The sequence below is a fragment of the Hyperoodon ampullatus genome, assembly GCF_949752795.1.
Source record: "Hyperoodon ampullatus genome assembly, chromosome: 19".
Lineage (NCBI taxonomy): Eukaryota > Metazoa > Chordata > Mammalia > Artiodactyla > Ziphiidae > Hyperoodon > Hyperoodon ampullatus.
Genome location: NC_136932.1, coordinates 3,266,366 through 3,277,397, shown reverse-complemented (window position 1 = coordinate 3,277,397; position 11,032 = coordinate 3,266,366). Strand labels below are relative to the sequence as shown.

The following is an 11,032-nucleotide window of genomic DNA, read 5'->3' as shown; positions in this document are numbered from 1 at the left end:
GCCTGGCCGTCACAGGTTCCTCTGCCCAGGCCTGGGTCTAAACACAGGACAGTCTTCACTACCACACCTGAGATACTTCCTTGAAAGGCAAATTCCCAGTGGCCTGTCCCAAATCTCTTGTGTCAGGATTTCCAGAGGTGTGGCCTTGGAAACTACAGGCTTCACAAGGAGCCCCATATGATTCATATCATCTGGGAAGTTTAGGAAACACCAGGCCCAGTTTTTCTCTGATGGTGGTAAGAGGACCAACAGAATCACCTAGAGGAACTTCTTAAAATGCAGATTCCTGGGCCCCCAGTAGGACCTACTGAATAAGAATTTCCAGGAGCTGGCCTTGGAATATGCATTTTTATGAGCACCCAAAATGATCCCTATGGGCTGATGTTCACTCGCCAGCCCTTCTGCAGTGTGAGCTACAGGTCACGAGGGGGTCAGGTCAGACTGGTCACAGTCTGCTTTAGGTGGCTGGCAGGAGTGAGGGAGATGAGTAAAATGTATCTCCTTCCATAAGCAGCCAAGCAGCACAGACCCCTCCACCACAGGCAATACTACGTTGTAGAGTTCTCCTAAGTTTTTACATATCACCTTCCTTTAGAAGCACTAACTTTCTGACAGAGGGCTCCCTTGCTCTCTCTTTGGTCCTTTTACACAGTGGAATCAAAGCTTAAGGGTCTTTGTTTCCAGATCTTCTCAGGCGCCACTATCCTGTTGTTCCGTGCCCTCAGTACACTCCATCACAGGGCCAGCTCTCAGGGCAAGTGACCTGGACCTAGGCCAGGCTGGCAGAGCACGAAAGGTGTGGAAATCAACCCTTCATGGTTGGCATGGTTCTACTTAGGGGACCGGCATTAGCGACTGTCTCAATTTCAGCCATGAGTGGAAGACAAGGCTAAGTGTACCTAAAGCAGTGGGGCTGGACCAGTCATAGCAGAAATATACATTGCAAGGGGGTCACATTTTGACTGAGGTTAAGTCTGAATTGTCTACTTACCTGTATGTATTTATGAATCCATCAGTCCACCTACCTACCCAACATTCCAGAAGTATATGTATAGTGCCTGCCAATGCACCAGACACATGAAGGGAATATGGATGGGCCTACCTAGTTCCTCTCACATCCTCTTTGGCCAGAGGTCAGGCAGTGGCTGTACGCTTCCTCATCCTGTATACACCGGTCTCGCACAGCACCTGTATGGCTTCTGCCAGGCCTTGGATCCAGTCGGGCTGCAGTGGCAACCACCAGCAGGTCATTCAGGGAAACAGCATGGCTGTGAGAATTCTGCAAGAGGAGGAGGGCGGGCACATCCAGCTGCCTCTTCTCGCCAGAGCTTCGGCTGCAGAAGTAGCACTTCCGGGGCAGGGAGGGATTTTCTGGAAAGGCAAAGGCATTGGCATCATCAATCTGTGCTGCTGGACTCCGCACAAATTCCTGGCGAAGGCCACCTCCCACTAGGGTCTCCCACTGAAAAGTGGCGGAAGCTGCTGAATCAGAATCAGCCATTGTGCCTTTCCTCCAAACAGTTTCTCTTCCCTGTTTTTTTTTTTTTTTTTTAAACTTAACACCCCCAACTTGTACAGGCTCAGCTGAGTGGGCCTCATCTGAATGAGAACAGGAAACATTAAAGAGGGTACTTAGACATAGCTCTACTTTTATCATTTTTTTGCTTTCCCAATAAGACTAGAGACTCCCTAAGAACAAAAACTATGTCTCCGCCATCAGACTGGGGTCTCCCTGAAGGCAGGGACTACAGTCCTCCTCAGACGGGGCACTCCCCAAGATTAGGACAGGTTCTGTTGGTTTCTCCATCCCCTAAGCTCTTCGCACATCCCTGTACACTGGCACTCACGTGACTTTTCACTCAGCACCAGCTCTGGGTTGTAGTGAGCTGGGAACAAGGACAGCTTCTCCCTCAGTGGAACCTTGGCGAACAGCTCTGACACGGGATGCTGCTTCTTCATGCCATTCTTTAGCAAAGTCCAGCTTGGGTTCAGACTTCTTGAGAAGCTCCGGGATTTTGTAGGCAGAGAATTGTTTGATAATTTTTCCTGGATGAGGTGCCAAGGCATCTGCTGCTGCTTGCGTTTAAAGGAGGCGCCCCTGTCCATCTCTGAGCTACTACACTCAGAGCTGGTTCCCATGGTCACCCCTAGTAGAGACTGAGGGGTATCTGAGACCTGGGTGGTGGATTCTGGGAAGGTTTCTACTGAGGTTAGAGGCTGAAAAAGAAAATGGTCCAAAATGAGATTGTGGAAAGCAAAGGGCTCCCTCCTATGCCATTTTTAATTAAAACAAACAGATGAAGAGCTGAGGTCATGAGCAGCAAGAAAGATTTTGGTTAGAACAGTTTCTTCCTCTGGAGGTCTTTAAACATGAGATAGATTTTATTTATTTATTTATTTTTTATTTTATTTTATTTTATTTATTTATTTTTTTTTGCGGTATGTGGGCCTCTCACTGTTGTGGCCTCTCCCGTTGTGGAGCACAGGCTCCGGACGCGCAGGCTCAGCGGCCATGGCTCACGGGCCCAGCCGCTCCGCAGCATGTGGGATCTTCCCAGACCGGGGCATGAACCCGTGTCCCCTGCATCGGCAGGCGGACTCTCATCCACTGCGCCACCAGGGAAGCCCCTATTATTTTTTTTTAACATCTTTATTGGAGCATAATTGCTTTACGATGGTGTGTTAGTTTCTGCTTTATAACAAAGTGAATCAGTTATACATATACATATGTTCCCATATCTCTTCCCTCTTGCGTCTCCCTCCCTCCCACCCTCCCTATCCCACCCCTCTAGGTGGTCACAAACCACTGAGCTGATCTCCCTGTGCTATGCGGCTGCTTCCCACTAGCTATCTATTTTACGTTTGGTAGTGTATATATGTGCATGCCACTCTCTCACTTTGTCACAGCTTACCCTTCCCCCTCCCCATATCCTCAAGTCCATTCTCTAGTAGGTCTGTGTCTTTATTCCCATCTTACCCCTAGGTTCTTCATGACCTTTTTTTTTTTTCTTAGATTCCATATATTTGTGTTAGCATACGGTATTTGTTTTTCTCTTTCTGACTTACTTCACTCTGTATGACAGACTCTAGGTCCATCCACCTCACTACAAATAACTCAATTTCATTTCTTTTTATGGCTGAGTAATATTCCATTGTAAATATGTACCACATCTTCTTTATCCATTCGTTTGTTGATGGACACAAAGGTTGCTTCCATGTCCTGGCTATTGTAAATAGAGCTTCAATGAACATTTTGGTACTTGACTCTTTTTGAATTATGGTTTTCTAAACATGAGATAGATTTTAAACCCTGGAGACTGGTAATCAGAGAAATAGGTATTATTTCACAGCTATTAGACTGGCAAAAATTAGAAAGCTGGATATCAGTGTTGGTGGGAATGGGGGGGCTGTCTCATGCACTGCTGATGAGAATGTAGGCTGGTCCAGCCATTCTGGTGAACCATCTAGAAATACTTGGCTAGATAATATTGTAAATACCTTGTGACCCAGCAATTCTGCTCCTAGCTATATATGCTAAATAAGTTATTAGACTGCTCCTTTTAAACAAGTACACCAAGGTTCCCAGCAACATTATTCACAATAGCCAAAAGTGGACACAACCCAAATGTCCACCAACAAATGAATGGATAAAAAAAATGTGGTGTATACACACAATGGAATATTATTTAGCCTTAAAAAGGAAGGAAATTCTGATACACGCTACAACATAAATGCACTTTGAACACATTATGCTAAGTGAAATAAACCAGACACAGAAGTACAAATATTGTATGATTCTATTTATATGAGCTACCTAGAGTCCTGATAGAGACAGAAAATACGACAGAGAGGAAAAAATAAGGCAGGAAAGATATCTGAAGAAATAATGGAGAGAAACTTCCCAAATTTGGTGGAAGACATCAATTTACAAAACCAATAAGCTCAAGAATCCTAAATAGGATAAATACAAATAAAACTACATCATATTGCATTTCAAGTTGCTGAAATTCAGAGATAAAGAGAGCAGCCAGAGAAAAATGACACATTACATATGTGGGACAATGATATGAATATAGTTAATTTCTCATTAAAAAAGAAAAAGAAAAATATCAGAAGAACTGGAACAGCATTTTTAAAGTGCTTCAAGAATAATGTTAACCCAGAATTCTAGGTCCAAGAAAAATCTCCTTCAAAATGAAGGCCTTTAAAGAAAGACATTTTCAGATAAACAAAAACAGAAAATTCATCACCAGTATACAGATGTGCACTACAATAAATACTAGTAATATATGTTAGTACAAAAGAGAGAATAAGTTTCCCATACTTAAAATTAAGTACAACGTTACCTCTAAGTAGATTCTGACAAGCTGAAGGTGAATATTGCAATCCATAGAATAACACCCCCCCAAAAGGCAAAAAGTTATAACTAAAAAGATGATGGAGAAATTAAAACTAATAAATACTCACTTTTTGATTAATCCAAAAGAAGGCAGAAAAGGAGGAACATGGGGAAAAAGCAGAAACAGAAAAGATGTATAGAAAACAAACAGAATTTCAGCCCTAAATCGTATTAGTAACTACATTAAATGAAAATGGAGTAAACACTCCAATTATAAGGCAGATGTTGTCACACTGGATAAGAAAGCAAGACCCACTTATGTCTGTGTATAAGAGAAATCCTTTAAATATAATGAGAAAAGTGAGTTGAAATTAAAAGAATTTTTAAAAAAAGATATACCATGCAAACACTAACCATAACCAGCTGGAGTGGTTATATTAATATCAAACAAAATAAATTCTCGGACAGGGAGTATTACCTGGGATAAAGAAGATTTTATCATTTCATGATGATAAAAGGGTCACTACATCAAAAAGACAAAATAATTATAAATGTGTACCTAAGAAAAGAGCTTCCGAACACATGAAACAAAAATTGACAGAACAAAATGTAGAAATAAACAAATCCACAATTGGGGCTGAGATTTTTAACATCCATCCCTCAGCAACTGATATAAAAAGTAGAAGCCAAATCAGTCTAGATATGGAAAATCTGAGTGACGCTGTCAACCAGAGGGACCTAATTGATTCATAGAACCCTATACTCAGCAACTGTAGAACACACATTCTTTTCAGGTGCACATGAAACATTCATCAAGATAAATCATTTGCTGGGCCGTAAAATAAGTCTTGATAAATTTTAACAAAGCATTTCTACTAATTGCAAAGGAATTAAATTAGAAATTAATAACCATAAGATATCTAGAAAATCCCTAAATATTAAAAAATTAAACAGTATACTTCTAGATCACCCATGGAACTAGAATGAAATCACAAGGAAATTAGGAACTATTTCAAACAATGATAATAAAAATGCAACATATCAAACTTTGCAGTATGCAGATAAACTAGTGTTTACAGGGAAATTTATAGTGCTAAACACATATTAGAAAGGAAGAAAGGCTTACAATAAATAATCTAACTTTCTACTTTAAAAGGCTGGAAAATGGTGATCAAATTAAACTAAAAGCTAGTAGAAGAAAAAGGAAATAATAAAGACAATACTGGAAAGCAAGGAAATAGAAAATAAACCATAGAGAAAATCAACAAAGCTTAAAGCTGGTTCTTTACTTAATAAAATGGATAAGCCCATAGTAAGATCAAGATAGAAAAAAGAGGAAATAGAAATTGCTTTTATCATCCATGAAAGAGGGGATATCACTACGGATCATGCAGACATCAAAGGGATAAGGAAATTTAAAACAATGAGAAGGAACAGTAGTCTTGGTTCTGGCTGAGATGGATTAAGCATATACTGCGTCTGTATCTCCCACTGACTGTTCCTATAAAACCTGCACAGAATGCATGCACAGAGTAGCTACCCGACAATTCTGAAAAGTAAACAGTAGCAGGCAGATTGAAGAAGATGAGAATTTAAAGTACCAGCAAGAGAGCAGTGAGTCTACTGTTTTTCCTCCAGTATGCTCTGACCTGAGCTCAAGGCAATTCAAAACTCAAAAGTGGCTACTGGGGAGTAGACAGAGAAAGCTCTACGAGAAGCCCTATAGCTGTGGCTCAAAGACCTTTTTTTCTTCTTTTCTTTTCTCCGCTCTCTGTACCCCCATGTCCATGATGAAATCCTGAGGTGGATTTCGGTAATTAATAGAACTCAGTGATTAACAGAACTAGTGTACAGAAAATTAATGAGAATATAGAAGAACTGAACAACATCAGCAACCAAACAGATCTAATTGACTCACTACCCAACAGCAGCAAAACAGACATTCTTTTGAAGTGCACGTGAAACATTCTCCAAAAGAGACCATATTCTGAGCCATAACATAAACTTTAATGAATTTAAAAGAACTGAAATCATATAAAGTATGTTCTCTGACGATATGGAATTAAAGTAGAAATCAGTGACAGAGAAACACCAGGAAAATCTCCCAACAACTGAAAATTCAACAACACATTTCTCAATTGCCAAGATATGGAAGCAACCTAAGTATCCATCAACAGACGAATGGATAAAGAAGATGTGGTCTATATTTACGATGGAATATTACTTAGCTATAAAAAAATGAAATTTTGCCATTTGCAGTAACATGGATGGACTTAGAGGACATTCGGCTAAGTGAAACAAGTCAGACAGAGAAAGACAAATACTGTACGATATCACTTATATGTAGACTCTAAAAAATACAACAAACTAGTGGATATATATATATATATATATATATATATATATATATAAGAAGCAGATTCACAGATATAGAGAATAAACTAGTGGCTACCAGTGGGGAGAGGGAAGGGGTGAGGGGCAATATAGGGGTAGGGGATTAAGAAGTACAAACTATTAGGTACAAAATAAGCTACAAGGATATATTGCACAACATGGGGAATATAGCCAATATTTTACAGTAACAATAAATGGAGTATAAGCTTTAAAAACTGTGAATCACTATATTGTATACCTGTAATTTATATAATATTGTACAGCAACTATACTTCAATAAAAATAAATTTTTTAAATTAAAAGAAACCCCTGCATTTCTAAATAACCCATGGGTCATAAAGAAAATCTCAAGTGAAATTATAAAATATTTTGGACTAAATGAAAATGAAAACATATCAAAATTTGTGGTATCTAGCTAAAGTTGTTCTTAGAAATTTATAGCATTAAATGTTTGTATTAGGGAAGAAGGTCTTAATCAACATTCTAAGCTTCCCCCGTAAGAAATTATAAAAAAGAAAAGAAAAATAATCCAAATCAAGCAGAACATAAGTATTAATAAGGGCAGAAATCAGTGAAAAAAATTGGAAAATAATAGAAAAAAAAATGAAACAGAAACCCAGTTCTTTGAAAAGAATTAACTGATAAACTCCTAGCAACACTTACCAAGAAAAAAAAGAGAGTGAAAGAACAAACAAATTACCCATATCAGGAATGAAAGAGAGGGTATCACTACAAACTCTGCAGACATTACAAGGATAAGAGGGAACTACTATAAACAACTCTTCACATATAAATCCAACAACTTAGATAAATTGGACCGATACCTCAAAAACCACAAACCACCAAAACTCACTCAAAATAAAATATATAACATTAAAGAAATTGAATTGTAGTTTAAAATATTCCAGAAAAGAAATCTCCAGGCCAAGATAATTTTACTGGAGAACTCTAACTGAATATTTAAATAAGAAATAATGACAATTCTACACAGTCTCTTCCAGAAAACAGAAGAGGAGGGAACACTTCCCAATTGATATTATGGAGATAACAGACCAAAAAAAAAGTAAAAGAAGAAAAAAATCCCTATAAACTAACATCTCTTATGAACACAGACATAAAAATCCTCAACAAAACAATAGCAAGTTGAATCCAGCAATGCATAAAAAGAACAATACATCATGGCTAAGTGGGGTTTATTCCAGGAGTGTAAGACTGGCTCAAGATAAAAAATTAATCAATGATGGGACTTCCCTGGTAGTGCTCCGTGCTTTCACTGCAGGGGGCATGGGTTTGATCCCCAGTCCAGGAACTAAGATCCTGCACGTCACGAGGTGTGGCCCAAAATAATGATAATAATAATAATAATAATCAATGTAATCCACCATATTAACAGTCTAAAGTAGAAAAACTATATGATACTATCAACTGATACCAAAAAAGCACTTGACAAAATTCAACATCCATTCATGATTAAAAACAACTCTCAGCAAACTAGGAATAGAAGTGAACATCTTCAACCTAGTAAAGAATATCTACAAAAACCCTACAGCTAACACCATACTTAATGATAAAAGACTGGAATGTTTCCCCTTTAAGACTGGAAACAGGGCAAGGATATCTGTTCTCTCCACTCCTGTTCAACACTGTACTAGAAATCCCAGTCAGGCAATAAGGTAAGAAAAAGAAATAAAAGGCATAAAGATTTGAAAGAAGGAAGTAAAAACCATCTTTATTTGAAGATGACATACTTGTTTGATGAAAATCCTACAGAATCAACAACAAAAATCCTTACTAGAATTTATAAGGCACCCAAGCAATTCAATGAGAAAGGAAAGTCTTTCAATAAATAGTGTAGTAACTAGATGTGCATATGGGGAAAAAAACCTAGTGCCCATCACCTAGCACACTCAAAAGTTAATTTGAAACGGATCATGGAACTATACACAAAGCTAAAGCTATAAAACTTTTAGAAAAAACCTAGGAGAATATCTTTGTGACCTGAGAGTGCATGAAAATTTCTTATATAGGACACAGAAAGCAAAAACCATAAAAGAAAAATTGGTAAGCTTCATCAAAATTAAGTTTTTTCACTAATCAAAAAACACTATCAAGAAAAAGAATAGGCAAGTTTCCAGACTATATAAAGCATTCCTACAACACAATAGTAAAAACATAAATAATCCCATTTCTTAAAAGGGAGGAAGGCAAAAACTTGAACAGACTCTCCATAAAGAAACATACAAGAATGACCAATAAGCATTTGACAAAGTGCTTGACATGCTTCATCATCAGAGAAATGCAAATTAAAACTGCAGTGAGAAATCACAACATAGCCATTAGAATGGCTAAAATTTAAAAGACAGATAGCACCAATGTTGACAAACGTGGAGTAATTGGTACTTTCATTCATTGTTGGCTGAAATGTACAAAAGATACAATCACTTTAAATAAAGACTTTGGAGTTTCTTATAAAGTTATACATAGATCTACCCTTTGACCTAGTAATCCTTCTTCTAGGTAATTATCCAAGAGAAATGAAAACTATGTCCGCAAAAAGACTTGTACAGGAACATTCATAAGAGCTTTAATCACAATAGCAATAAAAGAATAAAAACTGGGAACAACCCAAATGTCCATCAACAGGAGAATGATTTAAAAACCCTGCAGTGTATTTGTACAATGGAACACGATTCAGCAATAAAGAAGAACTGATATACCCAACAACATGAATGAATCTCACAGATATAATACTGAACTAAAGAAGTCAGACTCAAAAGAATACATACTATATTATTCCATTTGCACAGAATTCTACAATAGGCAAAACTACTCTAAGATTGAAAAAGTCAGAGTCAGGATAGTGGATGCCTTGGGGAGGGATGCAGGGAGCAGAAGGGCAATTGCCTAGGAATGGGCAGGAGGGAACTTTGGGGAAATATCAGAAAGGTCTATATTGTGATAGGGATATGGATTACACAGGTGTATTTATTTGTCAGAATTGTACAGTTAAGATTTTAGCAAAAAAAAAAAAAGTGGGGCTCAATAAGAAAAAAAATAGGACATAGAATGAGATAAACAATCCAATCACATTTAAACAGATTTTAAATGCATGTATTTAAAAAATTCCCTTCTTGGGACTTCCCTGGCGGTCCGGTGGTTAAGACTCCGTGCTTCCACTGCAGGGGGCTCGGGTTAGATTCCCTGCTCGGGGAACTAAGATCCTGCATGCCATACAGTGTGACCAAAAATTTTTTTAAAATAAAAATTAAAAAATAAAAATTACAAAAAAATTTAGAAATCCCTTCTTTACAAGGAAACAAACTAACAAAAGATGGTGGATAGATGAATGGGAGGTGAGCACAGGGATAAAGGGACAAGTGTATAAACAAAACAGTCAAAGGCTTTGAATGAACCAAGTATGATACAACATCCTGAACCAATGATTTTGATTAAATCATCATGAAATCCAAAAAAGAAAAAAAAATAATGAATTGTTTTTAGCTGCCTTATTTTTTAAATCTCTTTAGTGTTAAGTAGTACTGCTGTAAGCCTTAGGTTAATGCAAAAAGAGCAAGGCCAGTCTTAAGAAGTAGTTATATTAAAATACTAGCTAATGCATACTGACTCCTGTGTGAGAAACACCACTCGTGGATCCACTTTCGTGGATCTTTTCATTTAATCCTCACAATGATCCGCTGGTAGGTACTATTATGAAAACACCATTTTTTAGATGGGGAAACTGAGGCTTAGGGAGATGAGAGTGACTAGATGGGAGTCATATATATAATAAAAGGAGACTCCAGGATCTAAACAGTGGCATCCAGATTCCCCAAAGTATACTCTTTACTCATTATTATTATTTAAAAATTTTATTTATTTTTGGCTGCGTTGGATCTTCGTTGCTGCACGCGGGCTTTCCCTAGTTGTGGTGAGCGGGGGCTGCTCTTCGTTGAGGTGTGTGGGCTTCTCCTTGCGGTGGCTTCTCTTGTTGCGGAGCATAGGCTCTAGGCACGCAGGCTTCAGTAGTTGTGGCTCACATAAACCCACATAATGTAAAACTTACCATCATAACCATTTTTAAGTGTAAAGTATAGTAGTGTTAACTATATGCACACTGTTGTGCAAAACATCTCTAGAACCTTTTTAACTTGCAAAACTGAAACTTACAACCATTAAACATCCTTTTGTTTCTGCCTCTCCACAGCCCCTGGCAACCACCCTTCTACCTTTTGTTTCTAAGAGTTTGACTACTCTAGATACCTCATATAGGTGGAATCATGCAGTATTTGTCTTTTCGTG

General features: G+C 38.0%; 1 protein-coding gene across 1 annotated transcript in view; it reads right to left on the bottom strand.

The window, feature by feature from the left end:
• Positions 1–1,102: 1,102 nt before the first annotated feature.
• Positions 1,103–11,032, bottom strand: part of TTLL6 (tubulin tyrosine ligase like 6) — a gene marked incomplete at its 3' end in the record, with an annotated part of 31,361 nt that continues 21,431 nt past the window's right edge. Inside the window, exons 14-15 of the mRNA XM_079724576.1 lie at positions 1,848–2,217; positions 1,103–1,371 (exon numbers count right to left, since the gene is read on the bottom strand). Of these exons, the coding sequence (XP_079580702.1) occupies positions 1,103–1,371; positions 1,848–2,217 (639 nt within the window). The remainder of the gene's footprint in view (positions 1,372–1,847; positions 2,218–11,032) is intronic.